This window comes from Saimiri boliviensis, chromosome 10, assembly GCF_048565385.1.
Source record: "Saimiri boliviensis isolate mSaiBol1 chromosome 10, mSaiBol1.pri, whole genome shotgun sequence".
Taxonomy (NCBI): Eukaryota; Metazoa; Chordata; class Mammalia; order Primates; family Cebidae; genus Saimiri; species Saimiri boliviensis.
Genome location: NC_133458.1, coordinates 10,219,353 through 10,246,426, shown reverse-complemented (window position 1 = coordinate 10,246,426; position 27,074 = coordinate 10,219,353). Strand labels below are relative to the sequence as shown.

Below are 27,074 nucleotides of genomic sequence, written 5' to 3'. Positions count from 1 at the left end.
TTCCATGTTGCCAAGTTTGAGCTTTTTCAGGTATCAGGATAACACGGAGGAAATATTTACGCTTAGCAGACATATCTCCACAAAAATGTGGAGGCAGCAGCCTAATGTCCTACTAATCTTAGGAAAGAATATTAAGGAAAAATTTTCATTTTCAAGATGTAGTCTTGTGCAATATACATGCTCAAGAAAGTCAGAAGAAAATATTCTACAATATAAAGAAACTGATGAATTAGAAGAAGTAAATTAATGGCAATTTATCTTCCAGTGTTTCAAAATTGGAACAACTTTTTATTTTTAAGCAGTTTCACTCTTGTAGATGTGAAGAATGTCTAATTCCACTTAACTGTGCTGTTGTGCTTTTGGGGTGTTATTTAGCATATTGTTAAAAAAATATTGTGGCTTTTTATTAATACAAATCAGGTGTTAGCATCTGGATTTTTCACATATATATATGAAATAAATAAATCATTTATTTATTTATTTATTTATTTATTTATTTATTTATTTATTTATTTAGCTGTCACCCAGGCTGGAGTGCAATGGTGCAATCTTGACTCACGGCAACCTCCGCCTTCTAGACTTAAGTGATCCTCCCACCTCAGTCTCCCAAGTAGCTGGTACCACAGGTGCACGCCACCACACTCGGTTAATTTTTGTATTTTTTGTGGAGACAGGGTTTCACCATTTTGCCCAGGCTGGTCTCAAACCCCTGGACTTGAGTGATCCACCCACTTCAGCCTCCCAAATGCTGGGATTACCATCATGAGCCACCATGCTGGGCCCCTGGATTTTTCTTTTTAATTATCCAAGCCAACTTGGGTTATCAACATGAATTTAAGAAGAATTTTAGTGTTTCTACTACTTTGCAAGTCTAACTGTGGTTTCAATTTGTATTCAACATTTGGGATTTAAAAAATGATTTTGACTCGGTCATTACTATATGTAAGAAAAAAAGTTATTCTCTCCCTAAAAATAAAATGTGAAGACCTGAATATTTAATAACAACACTTTTTTTAAAAAAATTCTCTAACTTCTTAATTTAAACTTTTTTATTTGAATTATAGACCAAAAAAAAAGTTTGGAAAATGTAAACTAAAAATGAAATTTGTGCTACGTTAAACCTTTTCATATATTAGCTTTTTGTTCTTATTAAGTATTAAAAGATATATAAATTATTGGCAAATCAATTTGAATTACACTTAACAAGATTTCTTTGCCAATTACACTGAAGGGACAATTAGTTACTAGAATGTACAGTAGAGTTTTATCCTAGAGTTATGAGGATGGAGTTTAAAATAGAATGTCTTCTGGATGTGAAAATATTTCAAGTTACCTTAGTTTACTGGTCCACTCATGTCCTGATCTGGAAATTTCCGGAGAGGGTGGGGAATTCCTCCAAAGATGGCCAGACAGAGTGACATCTCTCTACAGATTTTATGGTTCTGCCTCTCTCCCCCCACAGTTCAGAGGTGGCTTTGGAAGTTTACCCAGGTTTCCTGGCCAGCACTCTCACAGGGCAGCTCCTATGGGCGCTACGTAACCCCAGTCTCTCTGCATCGCCTTTCCTCCCCTTCACAGAGATGGTGAGCTCTCTCTGTTGGCACTTCCTGGCACCAGGAAGGATTCTTCCTTTTGAAGTTACAGCTGCCTTCTTGGTAAGAATTCCTTTGCCTAAGGCCCAGATCCTGGATTCCAGGTAACCAAGGGCAGGCTACTTCCAGTCACTCCCAAAGAGATAGCTTGTCCCTCTTCTAGAACTCAACTTCTGCTCTGGAAACCAGCTGAAGTCCAGGACATAGACTCCCTGAGACCTCACTAGAGACCTGGTGTCCTTAGACTTTCCCTATTAAACTCTAGCATATTTACATAGTCAAGGGCATTTTAGACAATAAAAATAAACATCGGGGCAGGATTCTCTCAAAGATATTACATGGTACATACATGACAGTATGCCATGATTTCTTTCATGTGATGCTAAAAGATAAGTAAAAGTAATCCACAGAGATTACCACAGTGAAGCCAGAATAGTAACTATCCCTGGGGATAGCCGATGCCGACTAGGAGGAACTTTCTGGGGAGTGAAAATATTCTTTATCTTAATGCAAGGAATGATTACATATTTAAAAATGTATCCAGCTGTACATTCAGATATGCACCTTTTACCGTGTATACATTACGCTTGAATGGAAAAGTAGAAGAAGAGAAAAACACTGCTCTGAGAAAATCTTGGATGACAAAAAAGTTAATAAAACACTTGACTTTTCAACTAGAGTAAGAGAGACCAGGATTCTAAGCTGACTGACCATAACTAGTCCTGGAATCTTTCCAGACATTTATCATGTCCTCTTGCAAAACATGAAGGTTGAATAAGATGGTATTTAAGGTCTTGTCTACCATTAACAATTCTGCAAACCTGTCAGAGACCCATTAAACTCCAGCTTATTTACATAGTCAAGGGCATCCAGTGTGGCTTACCACCTCCCAGCCTAAGTGAACTCATAGCCAAGCAGCACCTTAACTTTCCATGCCAGGGTTATCATTTCCCCTAAAGATGACGGACGGGGAGGTGGAGGGATGTGCCACAGTAAAACACCTGTGTCCAATAATTTCAGTCAGCGTACATGCTTTAACCAAATGTGGTCAGGAAATTTCCTAAAATTATTACCATCTAGTTGTAAATGCTAATTAAGAAGCCATCAGAATGGCCCATGAATACCTCAAGCTCAAAATAACAAAACTGAAATCCATCACTTACACCCAAAAGCCCCCTCCTGTGCTCCCACTTAGTTAATGTCATGGCTGTCTTCTTCATTATTCAAATTAGAAAATTCAATGTCCTATTTAAAGTTTTACTAACCTCCCCGTAGGAGTTAGATTGTTTATCTTGATAGAACACTGCACTTTTAATATAAAGAAATGCTCTTCTTCCTGTAAGCCATCATACCAGAGCAATGTCAAAGAAAGCATCAATTCCAACTAGTCATAAAAGGCAGCTGGAACATAGATGCAAAGATAATGAAATCATCCCAAGCATCTCTACCTCCCAGGATGGCTTTGCTAGTTGAAATCCCTGGATTCTAGGTTCAGACAGGCTCATAATTTGACTCCCTCTCTCCTGATATCCACCCTCCCCAGTGAGGCCAAATTTCTACAGATCTGGTCCAGTTACTCCTTTCCTTACAGAGCACCATCATACCCCCTATGCCTTATAAGACAAAGGACAAATCAAAGTTTGATAAGTGATTTAAGGCTTAACTTAATTTTTTAAGTTTTTTCCCCACTCCATATAAGCTTTGCCTCTCACCCACCAACACCATGTGCCCGAGCTTCAGCCATGTCCAGCTACTGATATTTCCTGGACACCACTACCATTTCCTAAGACTGACTGTCTCTGCCTGTTCTGGAATTGTTTCCCCTTCATTGAAATCCTGTCCACATAAAATATTTGTTTATTATTTTCATATCTTGATTTAAAATATAAAACATAAATGCGAAAGATTGATTTCCTTATAAATACCAAAATTTTTACAAGACAATTAGGTGCATTGCACAGAAAGTAGCAGCCATCCTTATTAGTCAGCATCTTCACAAAGTATTTGTCTGAATGGAGTAGTTTATTGTTACTCCAAAGACATGCTGAAGTCCCATTAAAATTTTCTGATGGAATTTTTCTTCTGTCTCATGTTCTCGAATTCAAATATGTTTTCTATATTATTTCCCGTATGTGGTAGTTCGTGAAATCTTTCCCTTCTAAAAGATGGCATATTAAAGTATCAAAAAGACCAACAACTAGAATTGGCCTGCCTATGACCATCTGTAAGACAACAGGCCCTCTAAGAGAAGAAAGCAAAGAAGCTTGAATTCACACATTCTGAGACAGATAGAAGAAAGACTATGCTATTATTGCTCAATAATGAACACATGGATTTATGAGAAAAGCAGAAATATATACGAAAGGTTTAAATTATAGCATTAGAGACTTTCTGTCTGCCATTCTAGGAGCTGACAGTATCTCCATAGGCTTGATATTTTTATAAAAACAAATGCTTCAGGAAAAGAGTTAACAGTCAGTGTGTGTTGCTAACACTGGAGAATTGATTCAACTAAGGATGACACTTGGGACCAATTAATTCAAAGCTGGTTTTTCTTTTTTTTTTTTTTTAAGATACAATAAATCAGGGAGTAGAGCTTCATTTAAATATAGTGAGGAACTGAGACAGATTACTTGAAAAAGCTTAGGACCAAAGGATGTCTCAAAAGGCCAAAGACAACTGTAAGTAAAACAAGTGCTAGGTTTCTATAAGCTATCAAATGCTAAAATTAAAATCATGTCTCAAATAGTAGTGATCATAATATGCAAGCTATGCTCTGGTCCATGAAGACCTTCCATACAGTGATTCGGAGGTTCAGCCTCCTTTTCTCTGTGATTCCACCATCTTCCAGAGCTGGGGAAGTCTAGTTGGCAAAGAGAGAAAGGGAGGATAGAAAAACATTCTCTCTTCTTGACCACACTGAACCAGAGTGAAGATATTCCTCTGCCTTCCTCCCTTGGTAAGAGCTAGTCAGGTGTCTCCACCTGGATGCAAAGGGACCGGGAAGGCAGCTACTGGCTGGATAGCAGCTTTGCAGGGGTAATGATGAAAAGGGGAAAGAAACCTTCCATAAACAGTTAGTGGTCTCTCTCACAGGTACTATGGCACAAGAAAGGAGTAAACTTTGATCTAAAGACACCAGGTAGGTTTCCAGGAGATGCCACATGTGATTTGCCTTGAAGGATGACAGGCAAAAATAAGATAAGGGCATTTTTCTGGAGAGAAAACAGCACAGGCAAACGCAGGGAGAGGAGGAAAACCATGCAACATGGAAGCAATTTTAAGTAACAAAGCTGAAGCCTAAGGACCACTTCAAAGATGTCTTTCTCTAGAGAAATGACCCACTGCCTATCTGTTAAGAATTTGACAAATGAAAGCTGGCTAGACCTCAGGCCATGTCGGAAATTACTCATTTTCTTTGCCTTTGTGGATGGTGTTAAAATGATCAAATTTGGTTTTCTGCATCTCTGAATTTGATTCCTCTGATGAGAACTGACACGAATGCCAAATGACTTTTTATGAAGAGTGGTTGATATTTAGTATTCTACGGGGTCTTTCTGGGTAAGTGCAACCAGAGCCAATGAATAATAGAAGCAGTGTATATCTGTCAAGTGTAATTATAACACTGAATTATGCTCATCCAGCATTCCGATTCCTGTATACATTAGTTTAAACATCAGAACATGCTGGCGCTTCAGACCTGTGAGAATTTTACTTTGAAAAATAGCATGTCCTTGTTTTTAGCCATTTTTAACAAGAAAAAATAACTTATATCTTGTTAAATATTATTTTATGGTAAAGGTTGACCACTCTCTTTAAAAAAAAAATCTTCTCAAGTTTCTAAAAACAGGGGAGAAATAAGGAGGGATATTTCAATCTAGTTTTAAATCCCATCTAATTTTCTGTATTTAAAATCTCATTCTCTGCATTTTGATAAACCTATCTCTCTTATTAAATAGTTGTTAAAGTTACAGAATAGAGTTGCTTATAAAGTCACCAGTCTTTGCCAAATAAAGTGGAAATTATCAGGTTGTAACTTTCAAATTATACAAGTATTGTTTATTGTTGAATGATTTAAAAATTCAGAGCAGCAAAAAGACAAAAAAAAATTCAGCTCTAATCCCATATTGCAGTATATTTAAATTATTATTTTGGTGTCTATATTTCTAAACATTTTTCTGTGCATTTAGATATACATTTTTTTTTACAAAAATGAGATCCTGTGGTGCATATTGTTTTGTAACCTACTTTTTCCATGTAACAATATTTTAAGAACACATTTTCATGTCATTTTTCTTAAGACTCCAGAGCAATCTTTTTTTCAACTGAGAACAAGGAAGATGTCAGAATCTCCAAGAGGGCATGTGTAGTTTGAAAAATTATAATTTTATATTTAGCAAGAAAACCCCCAAATAGCTGTTTTTTTGTTTGTTTGTTTGTTTGTTTTTGTAACGTAACCTACAGAATATAAGGCATAGAAATTTCCTATTGGCTGGTAGGATGTTTATCTGAGATCTTCCGAGGTTTGTTATATTACCATTGGCCTCCTACATGGGGCATAATTAGATTACTATGTCAACAAATGGGAGCACAGATTTTGAAAGGTTGTGAAATACAGTGCCTCAACTGCCAAGTATTCCATTTAACCAACAATCCCTTGTTGTTGGGCTTAACTTTTTAAAAGATAAATTTCCACACATTCCAAACCACTGGCTTCTTGTTACTCATTCTTAATCATAATATATGATAGCATACTATATGTTTTAAGTATGTGGCATTCGGTTGATTTTTAATACATACTTACATACCACAGCCTCAAGCTGCAGGGCAGGCTCAAATGATGAAAGTGGAAGACAGTCTGGATGTGGTGGCTCATGCCTGTAATCCCAGCATTTTGGGAGGCTGAGACAGGTGGATCACCTGAGGTCAGGACTAGCCTGGTCAACATGGTGAAACCCTGTCTCTACTAAAAATACAAACATTAGCTGGGCTTGGTGGCAGGTGCCTAAAATCCCAGCTACTCAGGAGGCTGAGGCAGGAGAATCATTGGAACCCAGGAGGCGGAGGTTACAGTGAGCCGAGATCATGCCACTGCACTCCAGCCTGGGTGACAAAGTGAGACTCTATCAAAAAAAAAAAGGAGCAGGGGAAGGAGGGGAAGAAGGAAGGAAGGAAGGAAGGAAGGAAGGAAGGAAGGAAGGAGGGAGGAAGGAAGGAAGCCCACATTGGGAAGTCCAGGCAAGAATGTGCTCAGCAGGTCATACAGTAGTTTGGACGTTTGTCCCTCCAAATTTCATGTTGAAATATGACTCCCAATGTTGGAGGTCAGACCTAGTGGACAGTGTTTGGGTCATGGGAGCAGATCCCTCATGAATGGCTTGGTGCCCTTCCCATGGTAATGAGTTCATGTGAGATCTGATTGTTTTAAAGAGCTTGGCACCTCCTCCTGTCTCTTTCACTTCCTCTCTTGCCATGTGATGTGTCTGCTGCTCCTTCACCTTCCACCATGAGCGTAAGCTTCTGAGGCCCTCACTAGAAGTAGATGCCAGCACTATGCTTCTCATATACCCTGCAGAACCATGAGCCAAATAAACCTCTTTTCTTTATAAATTACCCAGCCTCAAGTATTTCTTTATAGCAATGCAAAATGGACTAGTACAGCTGGACAGTACTGCTAACTGATGACTCTATCCCCAAAGCTGTTCCCATTCATTCACCTTACTGAGCCTGTGTCAAACCATCCCGAGACAGAGGCTGGAGACGAGCTTAACCCCACCTGCAACTGTCCTCTCCATGGAGCTACTCTGTAGAAAAACTGTGTTCCATTAGTTCACTAAATCAAGAAAAAAGTAAATGTACTTGTTTGAACATTTATAAACGAGTCCTAAAAGGGTTCTCACATGTTTTATATGTGCAGTCCTTAGGGAGGCAAAACATTTATTTATGTAATCTATAAAAGAAAGTTATATTTTCAGCTGTTATCCAAAACAAGGGAAGAGTACTCCTTGAAAAATTATCATTGTTTTACAATATTCATTTCCAGAGGAATGCTTTGCTTAAGTAGAAGTTGGCTGACACAACCATAAGAGATTCTGTGAAGTGATTTCTGTCATTTTTCATAGATGGAAACATTAACTCAAGAGTTTGCTAACTCTTCTACAACTTTAAAGGAGCACTTATCCTAGGATACTTTCAAACCTGAGACTCTGAGATCCTGTATTTTTTTAATATTCAACCGTTAGGGTCCTCATTTCTAATATTCATTACTAAGTAGGTGATAACAAATTCATCATAGCTTCAGAAAAACTAATAAAATAAGTTAAATTGGTTATGCATCTCTTGTGACTATTCTAAAGCAAAGGCACTTTTATAGAAGTCTTTCACACTTCAACAAAGCTTTCTATATAGAAGGAAAGTGATTCGGTTGGGCACAGTGGTTCACACCTGTAATCCCAGCACTTTGGGAGGCCAAGGTGAGTGGATCAAATGAGGTCAGGAGTTCGAGACCAGTCTGGCCAACATGGCAAAACCCTGTCTCTACTAAAACTGCAAAGTAATTGTCCAAGTGTGGTGGCACACACCTGTGGTCCCAGCTACTCAGGAGGTTGAGACAGGAAAATTGCTTGAACCTGGGAGGTGGCAGTTACAGTGAGCTGAGATCACACCATTGCACTCCAACCTAGGCAACAGAGCAAAAGTCTGTCTCAAAAAAAAAAAAGAAGAAGAAGAAGAAAGAAAGTGGTTCTCCTTTCCTCTCAAATGTCTCTCTATTCCTACTTAAAGCCTCTGTTGATCTGCAGCATAATTTTACTTTTTTTCCACTATTTGTCCAATAATGTAAAGGCACTATAGTTGAAGAGAATCTGGTGTTATAATGGAAAACAGAGTCAATCTCTTCTTATACTCTGAGCCTATAGCATGTAGTCTGTATGTCCTCATGTGGCACTTTTTAATTTTTATTGGAGAGATCTTCTCTGAAGTCATATCAAGGTGACGTTGAAAGGATTTGATGGAAAGGAAAACAATTTGTGGCAAAACAGAGAGAGAAAAACAGTACCTGTAATATAACCTACAGGCAGAGTCAAGACTCCGTCCACAGCAACCAGAAAACAGCATCCCTTTGGTGCTTTCCTTCTAATAGACTTCGCTGGAGCTCTCAATAGCAAGCATGCTCCTTCCAAAGCCATAGCCTTCCATCCTCAGATTTCCTTTTCGGCGTTTCCTCATTATCAGTGCTATAGCCGTCCATAGCACAGTCATTTAGAAGGCAAAATTAACTGACTGACCTGTATGTTGTCTCCTTGTAAGTTTCAGCCTGGTCCGATCTGACACTTGTCAGCTTTCCCCCGATTCACGTTGTTTTGGCCTGCTGTTGTATTATCTCCTTTAGACATCAAATTCTACTTTCTTCTAGAACTCTCCAAAGCCATGTATTTTAATGAACCTACTCTCTGACATCACCTGCAACCAACTTAATAAATCACCCCTAGTCTTCTACCAAAGCAGATTTCTTTAAATGAGTTTTCTCATTTTGCTGCACAACCTGAATATGGTTAGAAGAAACACTTCTTTGAAATCCATCTCCTCCTCAATCTGCTCTCTTCTCCATCTTAGGGGATCCTTAGGCACGAGTTTCAGGGTTTCTCCAAAGCAGCTTTTATGTTTCCTTTTATTACAACACTCTATCCCCAGAGTCACCATCTGGGACCATCATCGATTCTTCCAAACTGGGCACTATCTGCCCAATGTACAGCTCTGCTCATTCCAAACAAGAGGGTATTTAAAACCCAACTGCAAGTCCTACGTGGAGTACAGGGTATTGTTGCCAGCCACATATCATTTTGGAACTATTTTTGCCTTCTTTCTTTTTAAATCATATAGGTCTATTAATATTCAAGGAGTTATTCTCAAGAGGTGGTTAAATGCATAGAAAAAACTAAAACTAGGAAGGCTTTGCATTTTAAAGACAGCTTTCTGGTTTTGCATGGCCAGTAGTATCTCCCTTTTGCTCGCTTTTCTCTGTGGAGGCCTTTGTTTGTGAAGTTATTTTTTAACCATACTAAAAAGCTTAAAGGCCAAAATACATAAAGAGAAATACTTCTTACACTCAAGAGGTTATCAAGATACCAGATATTTTAAAATGAGTTCGTAACATTGATTCCTAAGCTCCAGGCATTTCCTTGAAGAATTTCCAAAAGACTTCAAATAAATTTTTCTTGCCAATGTTCATTTTCAGATGTGTTTAACACCAAGTTTTCTGGTGTGAATATGCATATATGACTCTAAAAACTCTACATTCAGAAACTAAAACTATACTAAAAGAAAAACAGATTATTTTTTTTATTTCCTTCCTAATATGAAAGGCAATATAGCAGTTAGGAAAACATAAGCTCTCTATCTAGTCATTGCTGGATTTTAATGTCGCACAGCCTCAGTTTCCTGGCTAAGCAGTGAGGTGGGCTCAGAGGTCAAAGTCTATTCAATGAAGCCTTTAGGTGTTAACATTATTGGATTCAATCACATACTTCTAAGTTGAAGTGATTGTTTCTATTTTTGTGGAGTTAAAACCAACTGCAAATTTAGAGAGACCACAGTCCCCATAAGACTGCACATGCTTCTGACACAATTGCAAAGGGGTTCCCCAAACCACTCCCAGGTTTGATAGTTCTGTAGAAGGACTCACAGAATTCACTGAAGGCTGTGGTACTCATGCTGCATTACAGATAGAGTGCAGATGAAAATCAGTCGGGGATAGAAGCACAGACAGCAGAGTCTAGGAAGAGTACCGGATGCTGAGTTTGCAGGCAACCTCCTTCTATAGAGTCAGGAGCACGTTTCTTTCCTGGAATGGGTGTGTAACGATTTGCATGGGGTATTGCCAACAAGGAAAGCTTCCCTGAGCCTCCATGTTCAGAGTCTTTACTGAGGCTCCATTAAATAGGAATAATTGATTGTCCACATGGCTGACCTCAGTTTCCAGCCCCTCAGAAAGCCTTCTGAGGCTTTCTGGAGAATATAAGCCAAAGGCCCCCACCCTTCATCACATCATTGGTCTATCTGGCATGGTCAGGCCCCATCTTAAATGCCATCTGGTGTGGCCCCACCCTAAAACACAGTGTTAGACTATCTGGTATAACCCAAGGCTCCCAGGCAAATGAAGACATGCTTACCAGGCAGGATATCCCGAGGGCTTAGATATTACCTTCCCAAAGCCAAGGGCAAAGGCCAGACCTCTTGAGGGCAAGGCTAAATTCTTTATTAAACAGTTTTGAAAATCTTCCTGTTGAGGATAAGAAAGCAAAGATTCCTAGGACTTACTAATAAGAGGAAACCTTGCAATCCTAGTGTTTCTTAAAGTAAGATTCCAGGATCAGTTGCATCAGAATCACCTGGCATTAGCAAAATGCAGACTCCAAAGCACCACTCCAAACCTACTGAATCGGATTTTCTGAAAGAATAGCATTGGAATATGCATTTTAAGCATTTTCCTTTAGCAGTTTTTTTATGTAGGCCAAAACTTAAGAAATGTAATGAAGATCCAAAGTCCTTATTCCTAAAAGTAGAGTGAAAATAGCATGTGATATAGCAAAGGGAGAAAATGCTGCTGCTTCTTCCACTGCTGAGTTTATCTTGGACAAGTCATCATTCCTCAAACATAATATGTTTGAAAATAGCACTTAGCTACATTTCTTCTAAACAGACATTAGGAATGTAGCATGCTCTTAGACTGAGAAAATATACATTGAGTTACTTTGTGCTCTTGGGAAAGATGCTTGTGGAATACAAGATGGCTCCACCTAATTCAGCTGACTTTGAGAAAATTAGTGGATTTCTCTTTTCAGAGTATCTATATGATCACTGTTGCCCTCCTAGGCAGGCGTGTTTCTATTCATTCTTTCATTCATTCACAAATTGGTACCAACTGTGTGGCAGGCAATGTCCTTGGTGCTGAGGATGGAACAATGAACAAAACAGAAAATGCCTCAGCCTTAATGAGGCCAGGACCACAAGTATATTATTCCAGATAGGGATAGATGCTATGCAGATTTCTTAAAGATCAGGATAAAGGGAAAAGGGCAGCTGAGAGTGGAGTTTGTTATTTAACATAGAATGTTTAGGAATGAAGTTTCTAATATGATGAGCAGAGAAGTTAAGGCTCAGCCACAGAGTTATTTAGGTGAAGGGAAGAGCAAATTCTAAGGCCCTGAGGGAGGAGTAGTTTCAACTGTTGTGAAGGAGAAAGTCCTGTGTGGTTGAATTAGAGGAAGACTAAGAGGAGTAGAAATAGATATGGGGGGTACAGAGGAGGAGTAGAAATAGATACGGGGCTTGGGGATACAGAAATCTCTTTCAAGGAATTTGGAAGCAAACAGGTACATAGAAATGAAATGGTAACTTTTGGGATAGATAAGGTCAAAAGAAGGGTTTTATAGTGCCGGTGTTTGTGAAGAGTAGAGATATGTCAACGTGAGTGTGTGTGTGTGTGTGTGTGTGTGTGTGTGTGTGTGTCTGTGTAACAACCCAGTAGCAGAGAGGGGAGAATTTTCAGAGTGGTGACCTTGAGTCAGTAGGAAGGATGGCATCTCATGTACAGGTGCAGCAGTTGGCCTTGAATTAGGAACACAGATGAACTCTTTACTTCTTTCTTTCTCTCTCTTTCTCACCTCTCATGGTAACTTTTTTTCTTGAGACAAGTCTTGCTCTGTCACCAGGCTGGAGTGCAATGGAGCAATCTCAGCTCCTCTGCTCACCGCAATCTCTGCCTCTTGGGTTCATGCAATTCTCTGCCTCGGCCTCCCAAGTAGCTGGGACTGCAGGCACGCACCACCATTCCCAGCTATTTTTTTTGTATTTTTAGCAGAGATGGGGTTTCACCATGTTGGCCAGGATGGTCTCGATCTCCTGACCTCGTGATCCACCTGCCTCGGCTTCCCAAAGTGCTGGGATTACAGGCATGAGCCACCACACCCAGCCAATGACCTTATTTTCAGCCTGCCCGCCTCTTCTCATGACCCTTTCATGTTAAATAAATCCTTTTGTCTTCTGATGTACAGTTAGGCCTTCGTTCAGAAAAAAAATTATAGGAAACAAGAAAATATATTCATAACACTGCTCACCATAGAGTGAGGCTGAAATATATCTGTTCTACCAATTACCAGTTTTGTTGTATGAGTCAAATGAGATTTATTGTACAGAAGATCCCCTGAGAAGCTGCTACTTCTCTAACCTTATTTAAGAATGGAAGAAATAAATCATCATCTAAACGAAACAGTGTTAGCTGGTCTGCCCATCATGCTCACAATGTATCACTGTCCTTCTATCTCTTAGCCTGTTCTGTATTGAATAGCCAAATTTTTTCTGCTACTTCAGCTGAAACTGTGGGTCGAATGTCTAAATGCTCCTTCACCAGCTGAGAAAACTCAGAGCCAAAAAACCTGTTATTGGTCAGTTGTTAAATTTATCGCTCAATATGTGAAGCCTGGAGTGATTTGAGTTAGAATGAGAGCAAATAGTGCCACCTACTGGAATTACACTTGAAGGGGGAGCGTGAACATGCCGGGAGCTCTCCATGGTTTTGTCCCATTCATTGCTTTAAGCCATTCAGATGAAGTCATGGGCCTGCTTTATTCAATAGTAATTTCTTCCACCTATATTCTTTTCCGATGTCAATATGCCACCTTGTGTATTTCTCTTTGAGTATTTTTCTTTTCTTTCTGTAATGATTCAGTATCTAAAATTACCATTAAGACTAGCTGTATTTCATTTTATTTCTCTTAGAGTCTCTTGAAAAATTATAGAATGCTGCAATTTGAAAGAACCATAGAGGAAATCTAGCTCAGTGGTTTTAAACACATTTTGAACACAGAAACGTTTGGGAAGCTATGGGTATAATCCTCACTTTGGACATCAAACTGAGGCCTTAAGAGTGAAAAGTAAAAAGACTGAACAGCTAAGGCTCTATATCAGTTAAGTTGCTTTCAGCTACAATAAAAATGGCTTGAACAATAACATAAAAGCGTATCTTATGTAAGAAATCCTAAGTTAGATGGCTTCAAATTAATTTAAAAGTTAAATAGACCAGGTGTGGGGGCTCATGCCTGTAATCCCAGCACATTGGGAGTCTGAGGTAGATGGATAGCTTGAGTCCACGAGTTCAAGATGAGCCTTGGCAACATGTCAAAACCCCATCTCTGCAAAAAAAAAAAAAAAAAAAAAAAAAAAAAACACAAAAATTAGCTGGACATGGCAGTTTGCTCCTGTAGTCTCAGCTACTTGGGAGGCTGAGGTGGAGAATCATCTGAGCCCAGGAGGTCAAGTTTGCAGTCAACTGTGATCACACTGCTGCACTCCAGCCCGCATGACAGAGCAAGACCCTGTCTCAAAAAATAAAACTAAAAAAATTGTTTAAGTTGAACAATGTCAGCAATGACCCAGGCTCATCCCCTGTTCTCTCTGTCCTCTGTATCTCTGATACTTGTGAGACAGCTCCAGCAACATTGAGAATCTCAACTTCCCACCTAATATTAATGGGCAGAAAAGGGACTCTTTTCCTTACCAAAAGACTCCATGTCTCTCACCAAAAGACTCAACTGATGTCCCATTGGCTAGAAGGGAATGATGTGTCCCACCCGAAGTGCGTAGCTGGCAAGGAGCCTGGAATTGTCATCTTTCCCTCTGTTAAATCCAGATCCACCCTGTGGGCCTGGGGTAGGGCTGTCCTTAACAAAGCACAAGGCTCTGAAAACAGGGAGATTCCAGGGTAAAATCAGGCTAGCTCACAAAGGAAAAAGGGAGAGTGACTAATTATTGGAAGGAAAATCTCCAAGAGTCTCTCCCACTTTTCCCTGTCTTCCGAGTAAGAAGCATTGACAGCTTTGTTCATACCTTCTTTAAAGATGTGTGTATAGCTAACAGCCTTGGAAGACATAGATAGTGTCTTCCTCTGGGACAGAGAGTAGATTTATTTCATGGCCAGAGTAATAAATATGTTTCTCTCCGGGGCAGAAATTGAGCAAGTTTTCTAGTAGCTATTTTAAAAGATTGGGGTTTCCTAAGTCCAGGGTCCCTAAGCTGTGAAGCAAAGTTACTGCATGTACAGCATCCATCTGGGATGCCCTGCATTCCCCCACAAGGAAAAGCAGTGTGAACCGGAAGCGCAGGCTACCTGCTCTTTTGTGAGTAAAGAAGTCCTTTGTCTCTGACCCAGGAGTTTCATGTCTTCTGCCAGCATCATTGAACTATGGCCATGTTAAACTATGGTTCTGCCAGCATCATCAAACCATAGCTAAATTGTTAGCCTGCAAGTGGGGTAAAGTCTCAGACCTTTCCCAGTTCTTGACACTCATGGCAAGGCAACCATTCATGTTTGGCACACTGTTCTTTCCAATGAGCTAGGCTATATGCATCCAGTTCTCAAATACTTGTTTCTGGAAATGAGAATTTGTATGGCATATAAGAAATTCCTTTTCCGCAGGCAGAAATAGGGCAATACTTCAGACTCCAACTGGAGACGCACATTAAGCGAGGACGGTGTCATTGGCTCGAGTGTCTTTTATGCTGTCTCCCTTTTATTCGTTCACTGACTCTCTCTATAATTATCTCTTTTAAAATGTCAGTTGCTCTCACCCAGAAGACCAAGAGCAATCAGCCACAAACGGAACTTAGAAGCTTTTAAAACACACTGGCTGTCTGACCGGGGGATGGGATTTCTCAAATGCTTCTCACAGCAATGTCAGGGAAGCTGACATTGAGTAGCTGAGAAAAAGGAGGCCTTTTCTTGGCTCTCACGCTGGGTCTTAGAGACCCTTCCCGAGGAAGCAACAGAAGGGGCATGGAAGGTGCTAACTTCGTAAATATTTCTCCAGCAGAGCCTGAATGGAGACCCTTGAGGAAGGAAGTTTCTCTTGGGGCCTTTGGCCTTGAGTCCTTCTTACTGCATCCTGTGAGGGTGAGAGGCTCTGAGCTATGGCATGGTCTTGGCAACTTTCTTCCCTTCTCTAGAATAAAGTACTGGTGTTAAGATGACGGTGAAGAAATAGGGGATCTATTGGGATAAGCAAAGAGAAAAGTATGGATATTTTCTAGCAACTGCTGGCACTCAGAGTTTCTCCAAATAGTGACAATTTGAAGACCTGGACATGATTTCATCATAGCAATAGGAGAATAGCAGAGGAAGTGAGAGCAGCATTTATCCCTACGAGTCAAACCTTAGGGTTAAACTCAATTTATCCCTAAATTCTATTTCCTTGATGGCAGTTGATGCCTTTAAAATGAAACAATCTTTCCTACTTAGCCCAGGAACCCTCCTTCTCTTGTTGTTCTGACAACTTACATTTAAAAAATGCTTCTGCTAAAATACAGTGCTATGAGAACAGAACAGATTTAATCTGAAACCAAGGCTACTTTTCACTCATCTGCTGCATCAGAACTACAGAGAAGGATCACGCAGCTTGTGGGTCATATTATCGTCTTCCTGCATTCCGATCATACTTCCATGGAAACCTTGATGGAGGTCACTGGCCTGCAAGTTAAATCCATTCTCAATGACCCCTGGAGGCAGGGGCTTCTAATTTAGATGAGATATTTTACTGAACTGCATGTCTAATCACCACAGGTGTTAAAATGAAAGTTCTCTCACTAATGACATAAAGGATCAAAATTCCTTGGTACAATTAGGTTGATTAAATTGAGCTCTGTGTCTAAGGTCCCTATAGCTCAATAAAGTTAATGCAGCTTTCCAAGGAGCCCAACACGGAGGCAGGGAGCAGTCTAGGTCCTGAGAGAATCTGGCCCACCGTCGTTTTTAAATTAGAAGTTTGATTGTTTGTGACACTGTCTCAAACTGGTACCCGCCGAAGGAAGCTGAATTTTCCATTAGCCCAGGAAAAAATGACAGATATTTAATTAAACTGCTTAGAGATTAGGTGGAAGGCTTATTGATGGATAGAGGGGCTGAGTATCTTTATAAGCAAAGTTAGGAAATTCACTGGTGTGCCACATCTTTAATGTTGAAAAGAATTCACCCAGCTTAAGGGAGCTGAAGATGTTTATGCTGCTTCAGCATGAAGCTGCCTCTGCTGTCAATCACAAGCAAAAAATATACATTTTACAAGCTTGTTTATAAACTACTAGGTGATCACTGAGGAACTTGACATGAAACATAAAATGTGAAATAAGAAAGCTACCTATAGCTAAAGTTAATAAAGTAACCAATCCATTTGCCAATTGTTGAGAGGTGGCTTATTGCAGGAGAGGTTGATTTGGAGGTGACTTCTTAGAAAAAGGAATAATTTGTGGTCAGTGCTAGAGGGTAGGTTACCAGAAGGAGGCCACATCCCAGATGGGCAATAACCAAGGTTCGCAACAGATGATGTATGACAATGATTACTCTTCAGAAATACTCTGTTACTTTTTGGGTAGCCACAGGTGGTTGAAAACTGTAGGTCACCTTCATTGCATCAACAATTCAAAGTTCCCTAACTTTCAGTAGAGTATAAAGATCAATGAAATTACAGTTCCACAAAGTCCCCCAAAGAAGTGGCTACATATTAACATTTCCTGGGGAGTTTCAAAAAAATACTAGTGCCAACTCTGGGCCAACTGAGTCAAAATCTCTAGACACATTTCAAGAGATCTCCAGGTGACTATGAATCACTTCCCAAGGAGCTACTGAAAAGGTAAATTGTATGTGGAATTAAAAGATCTCAAGCTCTGAAAGCTGACAAACCTTGGTTCAGTTCCTGACTCCACTAACTTACCTAATCTAAGACACTCAACATATGCTAACTTCTCCAGACTTCAGTTTCCTTATCTGGAGAAGGTCAATGACGGTCACATCTTGGAAGGTTTCTAAGATTAAGGAAATAAATGTATACCTGGCACATAGGCCCCAATACACATTTATTTTCCTCCCCTTGGTTATTAATGGTTAATGATTGACGTTTTATCCTTCCTCCACTGATTTTGCCATGAACCTTTGTAGGAAGTAACAGGCTTACATGAGTTGTCCTCTTCCTTCTTTGGTTGTCTTCTAGAATTTACTGCTATGTGGTCTGTGGGAGAAAAATACTCATGTCTTTCATGCTTTCTGTTCCTCCAGCTGCCACAGAAGTGTCCTTTTCGTTTGATGTGGGAAATGGGCCAGTCGAGATTGTAGTGAGGTCACCGACACCTCTCAACGATGACCAGTGGCACCGGGTCACTGCAGAGCGGAACGTCAAGCAAGCCAGCCTGCAGGTGGACCGGCTGCCCCAGCAGATCCGCAAGGCCCCGACAGAAGGCCACACCCGCCTGGAACTCTACAGCCAGTTATTTGTTGGTAAGTACTGGAAAGGCAACCGTGACTTCCCTCTGTTGATTTTTAAGAGCCTACCCAATACAAAAAAATAAAAATCAGCCTATGCAAAGTTTTAATAGCGATCCTTCCAAAAGTAAGCATGTTGGCCTCTTGTAGTCTCCTTTAAGCCAGAATGGAACAAGGGAGAAGGTGCAGGAGACCTAGATCTCATTCCACTTCCCCTCCTGGGAGCTCACTGTCCTCAGCTATAAAATCAGAGTGCAGGCTGAGATATGTCGCAGGTCTCTCTGATATCTGCAACTTTAGGTTTATGGTTTAAAAAGTGTATAAAGATATTTGATCATTTAGGGCACTTGTAACTGTGTGGAAGGAGGAAAGGAAAGGGAAAGGGAGGAAGAAAGGAGAGAGGGAGGAAGGGAGGAAGGGAGGGAGGGAGGAAGGGAGGGAGGGAGGGAGGGAGGGAGGGAGGGAGGGAGGGAATGAGCTCTCTAATCAGATTTTTTTGAAACGATAGATTTGAAACCATTCCTCTCTTGCCGATTCTCAAGGTTCTAGGCAGAGAAAGATTTAGGCTTTTCCTGACACAGGAAGAAAGATCAGTACAAAGAAGAAATTTCAACAGAGGAAAAAGTGAAACTACCTATGCAAAAAGTGGATCCGGCCACCCAGTCTAATCTTTTTCACCAATCTTTTTGCTATTGACATATTTCAGATGAACCTAAAATAACTTCAAATTCATACCTGTTTCCCACGGCTAGTTGAATTTTAAATTTTGATTTTGAGAATATTCATAGGTTAGGAAATTAGCAACTTTTCCTCTGCTGAATGAAAAAAAGAAGTGAGTTTGAAGGACTTTGTGGATGTATCATCTTAGACCCCTCTCTAGGCTTCTGGAAACAATTGATCAATGCAGTCAACTGTGGAAGCCTCAGAGGAAGCAAGACAAGAATGTGACCTGGTGGCTGTTCATATTCATAACATCTGCCACTTGAGCTCCACCCTACGTTAGAGCCTCACTGAGAGGCAGTTAATTTTAGCAAGGGGCAGAGTCCCCATGGTGTCTTTCATAGTTGTGTTGGGATGCTTGAAGAGCAGTAGAATGCCATTAAAGAAAGGTAAAATTAGATCTCCATTCATTTTGTGTGATGTTGGCAAACTACAAAGCAAAAGTGTGAATCAATGAGCTTTGAAAGTGAGAATGACTTTTAACAGCCACATCAGCTAGGGCTATGAAAGAATCATCGATTTAGAAATAAAGTATTTCCTAATTACGACTGGAAAACAGCCCTTTCCAAATCCTTCCCTCAAGTTATAGATCACAAAATTACATGTTATTTTTTAATTAGCTAAATATCAGGTCCATTGATCCCTACTGAACACAGTGAACAAATTTCACTTCATCAGCATCTGTTGCCCAGATTACCTAGGACAAGATTCTTCCTAAATACTGCTAATTCCAAATATACTGGGTAAATTCTGTTTGGTTTTCATCATAACAAGTGACCCTACTTGACTCAGTTTCTCATTTTTGTTTTTCTTTTTTTACCTTGCCCCTGGATATAGAAGTTCAATTTCAGTTTTATCCCTTTCTGTTGGCTAACTGTGAGTGTGTGCGGGAATTCTGAAGACTTGGTAAGGTTGTAAAATGAAGAGATGAAAGAGTATTTATTATGATTTTGGAAGGAACGTCAATTCACTTAAAGAAAGTGACCCAAGAATAACATTAAAACATGAGCAGAGACCTGAGATCAGAATTCTACAGAACCATGAAATTTAAGTGATAGACAGGAAAAGAATATACCAGGAAGAATGAAGAAGAATAGAAAGAATGAGGGAAGGGAAATTAGGAAAGGTAACATCACAGGAGGGGAGGATTTTATTTAAAAGATCATGGCAAATAGTATTAAGCACCATGAGTAAAATAAGGCTGGAAGAGTGTGTGTGTGTGTGTGTGTGTGTGTGTTGAGACAGAGTCTCACTCTGTGGCCCAGGCTGGAGTGCAATGGCATGATCTCAACTCATGACTCACTGCAACCTCTACCTCCCTGGTTCAGGTGATTCTCCTGCCTCAGGCTCCTGAGTAGCTGGGATTACAGGTGCCCACCACCACGCCCAGCTAACTTTTGTATTTTTAGTAGAGAAGGGGTTTCACCATGTTGGCCAGGCTGATCTCAAACTCCTGACCTCAGGTGATCTGCTTGCCTCAGCCTTCCAGAGTGCTGAGATTACAGGTGTGAGCCACTATGCCCAGCCTGTGTTTTCCTTTTTTTTTTTTATTGCATTTTAGGTTTTGGGGTACATGTGATGAAAATGCAAGATTGTTGCATAGGTACACACAGGGCAGTGTGCTTTGCTGCCTTCCGTCCCCTCACCTGTATCTGTCATTTCTCCCCATGCTATCTCTTCCCACCTCCCCACCCCCCACCCCTCCCCCATTTCCCCCCAACGGACCCCAGTGTGTAGTGCTCCCCTCCCTGTGTCCATGTGTTCTCATTGTTCAACACCCGCCTATGAGCGAGAATATACAGTGTTTGATTTTCTGCTCTTGTGTCAGTTTGCTGAGAATGATGGTTTCCAGGTTCATCCATGTCCCTACAAAGGACGTGAACTCATCGTTTTTGATGGCTGCATAATATTCCATGGTGTATATGTACCACATTTTCCCTATCCAGTCTATCATCGTTGGGCATTTGGGTTGGTTCCAGGTCTTTGCTATTGTAAACAGTGCTGCAATGAACATTCGTGTGCACGTGTCCTTGTAGTAGAATGACTTATAATCCTTTGGATATATACCCAGTAATGGGATTGCTGGGTCAAATGGGATTTCTATTTTTAGGTCCTTGAGGAATCGCCACACTGTCTTCCACAATGGTTGAATTAATTTACATTCCCACCAACAGTGTAAAAGTGTTCCTATTTCTCCACATCCTCTCCAGCATCTGTTGTTTCCCGATTTTTTAATGATCGCCCTTCTAACTGGTGTGAGATGGTATCTCAATGTGGTTTTGATTTGCATTTCTCTGATGACCAGTGATGATGAGCATTTTTTCATTTGTTTGTTGGCCTCCTGTATGTCTTCTTTTGTAAAGTATCTGTTCATATCCTTCACCCGTTTTTGAATGGGCTTGTTTGTTTTTTTCTTGTAGATCTGCTTTAGTTCTTTGTAAATTCTGGATATCAGCCCCTTGTCAGATGGGTAGACTGCAAAAATTTTTTCCCATTCTGTTGGTTGCCGATTCACTCTACTGACTGTTTCTTTTGCCGTGCAGAAGCTGTGGAGTTTGATTAGGTCCCATTTGTCTATTTTGGCTTTTGTTGCCATTGCTTTTGGCGTTTTGGTCATGAAGTCCTTGCCTACACCTATGTCCTGAATGGTTTTGCCTAGATTTTCCTCTAAGGTTTTTATGGTATTAGGTCTGATGTTTAATTCTTTAATCCATCTGGAGTTAATTTTGGTGTAAGGTGTCAGGAAGGGGTCCCATTTCTGCTTTCTGCACATGGCTAGCCAGTTTTCCCAACACCATTTATTAAACAGGGAGTCCTTTCCCCATTGCTTGTTTTTGTCAGGTTTGTCGAAGATCAGATGGTTGTGGGTATGTTGTATTTCCTGTGAGGCCTCTGTTCTGTTCCATTGGTCTATATCTCTGTTTTGGTACCAGTACCATGCTGTTTTGATTACTGTAGCCTTGTAGTATAGTTTGAAGTCCGGTAGTGTGATGCCTCCTGCTTTGTTCTTTTTGCTTAGAATTGACTTGGCTATGTGGGCTCTCTTTTGGTTCCATATGAAATTTAAGGTGTTTTTCTCCAGTTCTGTGAAGAAGGTCATTGGTAGCTTGATGGGGATAGCGTTGAATCTGTAAATTACTTTGGGCAGTATGGCCATTTTCACGATGTTGATTCTTCCTAACCATGAACATGGAATGTTTCTCCATCTGTTTGTATCCTCTCTTATTTCGTTGAGCAATGGCTTGTAGTTCTCCTTGAAGAGGTCCTTTACGTTCCTTGTTAGTTGTATTCCTAGGTACTTTATTCTCTTTGTAGCAATTATGAATGGCAGTTCGTTCTTGATTTGGCTCTCTTGAAGTCTATTACTGGTGTATAGGAATGCTTGTGATTTTTGCACGTTGATTTTGTATCCTGAGACTTTGCTGAAGTTGTTTATCAGTTTCAGGAGATTTTGGGCTGAGATGATGGGGTCTTCCAGATATACAATCATGTCATCTGCAAATAGAGACAATTTGATTTCCTCCTTTCCAATTTGGATACCCTTTATTTCTTTTTCTTGCCTGATTGCTCTGGCTAGAACTTCCAGTACTCTATTGAATAGGAGTGGTGAGAGAGGGCATCCTTGTCTAGTGCCAGATTTCAAAGGGAATGCTTCCAGTTTTTGCCCATTCACTATGATATTGGCTATTGGTTTGTCGTAAATAGCTTTTATTGTTTTGAGATACGTTCCGTCAATACCTAGTTTACTGAGGGTTTTTAGCATAAAGAGTTGTTGAATTTTGTCAAAAGCCTTCTCTGCATCAATCGAGATAATCACCAGCCTGTGTTTTCTAAATTTAGTAATTGTAAAACTATTTGGTGATCGCAGAAAGAGAAATTTCAGAACAGGGAGCTGATGTGATGAGTCAGCAATTTCTGACTGGAAAATAGTAAGTCTCTAGTTCCAGTTTCTAATTTCCTGTCACTTCAAAGAGGGGGAGGCTTAAGGTATAGTTCTCAGATATGAGCTATTTGGACCAATTTGTGAAATATTGTTCAGTAATAGAAGTCTACCCCAGGGGCAGTGAGAGGGGTTGTTACAAAATTAAAAAAAAAAAAAAAAAAAGCCAAGCATGGTGCCTCACTCCTGTAATCCCAGAACTTTGGGAGGCCAAGGCGGGTGGATCACAAGGTCAGGAGTTCAAGACCAGCTTAGCCAACATGTTGAAACCCCATCTCTACTAAAAAATTCAAAAATTAGCTGGGTGTGATGGTGCATACCTGTAATCTCAGCTACTCAGGAGGCTGAGGCAGGAGAATTACTTGAACACAGGAGGCGGTACAGTGAGCCGAGATCACGTCATTACACTCCAGCCTGGGGAACAGAGCAAGACTCTGTCTCAGAAAAAAAACAAATAAAATAAAACTAACACGTAGTTTAACAGCTATGAATTTCTGGAGCCACTAATCCCCAAATTATTCAGTAAGAATTTAGGCTCTTGGGTGTTAGTCTCAGTTCATCTCTAATATCAAAGCTTTTTCTTGACCCAGTATCACCATTTTCCCTCTGTGAGTATCTTTTATTTTTATGTATTCTTTTTTTAAGATAGGGTCTTGTTCTGTTGCCCAGGCTGGAGTACAGTGGCATGATCATGGCTTACTGCAGCCTCAACCTCCCAGGCTCAAGGGATCTTCCCACCTCAGCCCCCAGGTAGCTGGGACTATAGGGTCATGCCACCATGCCTGGCTAATTATTATTATTATTATTATTATTATTATTATTATTATTATTATTTGTGGAGTTGAGGTCTCCCTACATTGCCCAGGCTGATCTCAAAGTCCTGGGCTCAAGTGATCCTCCCACCTCAGCCTCCCAAAGTGCTGGGATTACAGGCATAAGCCACCATACCTGACCTCTTCCAATATTAGACATTTTTTATTATGTGCTTAGTAATGAGTAAACAAGACCAGGGCTGCCACGTGGTCAGCCTTCCCACAATGGTATGTGGTTAACAATATGGCCTTTGACTACCACCTCTTCCTCTTGCCAACTGAGAAACCACTGACATATTGCTTAATATTTCTGTGCTAAATAGGAATACTGCTCCTACCACACAGTATTAAATGAGATATTCCATGCTAAGCACTCAAGAGAGTGCCTGGTCCAGGGTCCATAATTCTAATCTCACGGCCTTTCATTGGTTTTACAAAGGTGGTTTCAATCTTCCAACAGGGAGGGGACCAGTTTTCAGGAGAGACCATTATCATCCTTGCTTTCAAGCTCAACTCTAAACCAAATACCTCCCATGGTTCGTTTAGCCTGACCCATGCCCCGGAATGAGCAAGGACAGCCAGGCTGTAAGGCTAGAAGCACGATGGAGTCAGCCATGCTGGAATTTTCTTGCTGTCACAATCTTTGCAAAGGCGGTGTCATTAGCAAGGCTGGGCTCACATGTCCTTTTGCAAAGTAACATTAAAAAAAAAAAAAAAACAGAGAAGACACAGTTCACCTCACTGTACATCTGAGATATAATTAGAAGCTGTCATCTCAGAAGGGTTAACACAGGTCTTTTGGAAGTTATAAGAATCTCAAGATGATTCTAATTTAATCAAAAAATAACAAATACATTTAAAAATTAAGAGACATAGAAAAAAGCACTTGCTGGTATTTGTCTAAAAAGTGCAGGAAACTTCCCATTTTTGAATCCAAAATGAGTAGCTAGCATATGACAAGCTCCCTGGATGGCCCAGCAGAAGCACTTAAGCCACGTGGTGATCCGAAGCCTCAGCCAGCCCAGGTGTTCGGACCTGAGCTATCTGCGGGCCGTACTTTTCTTAGGAGGTGGAGAAAGCAAACAAGCTCATGGTCATTGTCTAAGCATGAATAATACGAGGCTGGATTGGGCAAAGCCCTCTTTGGCAGAGACATACAGGAATTTGGAGTCCTGACAGCTGTTAACAGGGGCAGGACTGGGAGGAAGCAAGGTATCTGCTGGGCCCCCAGCCTGGGAGCCTGGCTGCCAGCCCAGGGTATGGACAGGAGCTGGCAAGCAAACACCACAGCAGGAAGCCGAACAGGCTGTTCAGGTCAGGGGCTAAGATAGGGTTAGCACGCAGCAAGTGAGACACTAGACAGACCATGCCATTGCTCTTGGCTGTCATTCAGGAAGATCAGAGTTAGGAGGCTGCTTCAGACAGCTTTGGGAAGAAGTCAAGCTCCTAAGTGGCTCCTTGAGAGAGGTTAGATCATCTTAATTCATGGCAAAGGTCCACGCGCAACTCGCTTGGCTCTGGCCTGTTTCGAAATCTCTCTAGAGGCTAAAGGGGGCCATCTTTTGTACAAGCTGTGGCCACAAGGAGTTGAAAAATCACTCTCAGTGCTTCAGGTTATTTTGTGTTGGGCAGAAAGCCTGACTGAGACTCAGTGGAAGATGTGCTGCCTTTAGGAGAACTCAGAGACTACCTGAGAGCAGAGAAGCCCGCAGCCTCCTCTTCCTCTGACAGTTGGTCTATAGGGAGACTTTTCTTTCCTGGGTGGCAAGCTGAGTTTATGGAGGAGTTGAGGTTTATTAAATGGATGTATAAGCAACTAAAGACTTAAATGTTACAACCATTCTGAGTCCAGACTTCCCAAACTCTAAAATACAGTTTGTTTGGTCAGCTGCTCCTGGGACTTTTTGTATTCCAAAATCATAAATGGATCATTTCAGTGCCATCTGAAATGCAATGTCGTTGAGAGAGCGAAGAGAATATCAGCATTTGCGTGTAAAGGAGAAAAATGGAATTCTAATCATGAAATGCACCCAAATCTATGTATGAATAAAATGGTTATTTCTTATATCTCAAAAACTGGCAATAAAAAATGTACAACTCAGACCAGGCACGGTGGCTCATGCCTGTAATCCCTGCACTTTGGGAGGCTGAGACGGGCAGATCAGCTGAGGTCAGGAGTTCGAGACCAGTCTGGTCAACACGGTGAAACCCTGTCTTTACTAAAAATACAAAAATAAACCAGGCATGCTGGCAGGTGCCTGTAATTCCAGCTACTCGGGAAGCTGAGGCAGAAGAATCACTTGAACCTAGGAGGCAGAGGTCACAGTGAGCCAAGATTGCACTGCTGCACTCCAGCCTGGAGTAAGACCCCATCTCAAAAAATATATATTTACAACTTCAGTTACAGGAATTGTAACCTAGAGAATGTGTGTCTGCCCCTGTTCCCTGCAAACCTGTCTCAAGAGCAACCACATGAATGCTGACTGAGACATCCTGGTGAACCTCAAGGCCAAGTGTTTCACATGATTCCCCTCAGTTAATCCACACGAGTCTATAACGTGGATAACATTGCTAATTCCTGTTTTATTTTCACATAAAAGATTAGTTGACTCACCCAAGGTCATGCACTTAAGAAGAGACAGAGATGGGATTTGGTCCTAAACAGTCTGATTCCAAAGACTCAGTGCTTAATCATTCCTCTTGACAAAGCAAAAATTGCACTGGACGAAGTGGAACAGGCAGGGAAGATCTTCATTCGGGGCTATTGCTTCATTCTGGTACAGAAACCAGAATGCAGTCGGGCTCGACTCCACTTCAGCTAAGTGCAGGAGATTTGCTTCTTTATTTTGATTTTTTGTTTTTTATTTCACTAAAATACAATGGGGAAGTTTTTAAGAGCTGAGGTGGGAGGGATCATAGGGTGTCTATGTTTGCTAATTGGCTCTACCCAAAGGAAAAGTAAACTTTCTCACATCTTCATGAGAAGAGATAATTTTACAACTTGGAGACAGGCATCCTGTGAAGTTAGTCTCCCACCCCATCTTCTACATTAGGTATTTCTCCTAATGCTGTGTCTCCCCTCCCCCTACCCCTACCCCCTGCTATCCCTCCCCTAGCCCCCCACCCCCCGACAGGCCCCACTGTGTGATGTTTCCCTCCCTGTGTCCATGTGTTCTCATTGTTCAACACCCACTTAGGAGTGAAAACATATGGTGTTTGGTTTTCTGTTCCTGTGTCAGTTTGCTGAGAATGATGGTTTCCAGCTTTATCCATGCCCCTCCAGAGGACATGAACTCATCCTTTTTTATGGCTGCATAGTATTCCATGGCATATATGTGCCACATTTTCTTTATCCAGTCTATTATTGATGGGCATTTGAGTTGGTTCCGAGACCGCTATTGTGAACAGTGCCACAATAAACATACATGTATATGTGTCTTTATAAGAGAATGATTTCTCATCCTTTGGATATATACCCAGTAATGGGATTGCTGGGTCCAATGGAATTTCTATTTCTAGATCCTTGAGGAATCACCACACTGCCTTCCGGAATGGCTGAACTAATTTACACTCCCACCAACAGTGCTGGCATTCTTTTGATAAAGCTTTTACAAAGGTGGTCAAAGTCAGCGTGGATCTCTAAGTCCCAGACACATTCTTCTGGACTTTCCAGGCTCTCTCAGCAGCACCTCTCCTGCTCTCCTTCC

At 40.8% G+C, this 27,074-nt stretch overlaps 1 protein-coding gene across 2 annotated transcripts in view; it reads left to right on the top strand.

Moving 5' to 3' along the window:
- The window catches only part of CNTNAP2 (contactin associated protein 2), a 2,246,749-nt gene that overhangs the window by 1,949,347 nt on the left and 270,328 nt on the right, over positions 1-27,074 (top strand). For both annotated transcript variants that reach the window (XM_074378960.1, XM_003929829.4), the window contains one exon: positions 17,692-17,910. In XM_074378960.1, coding sequence (XP_074235061.1) covers positions 17,692-17,910 — 219 coding nt within the window. The remainder of the gene's footprint in view (positions 1-17,691; positions 17,911-27,074) is intronic.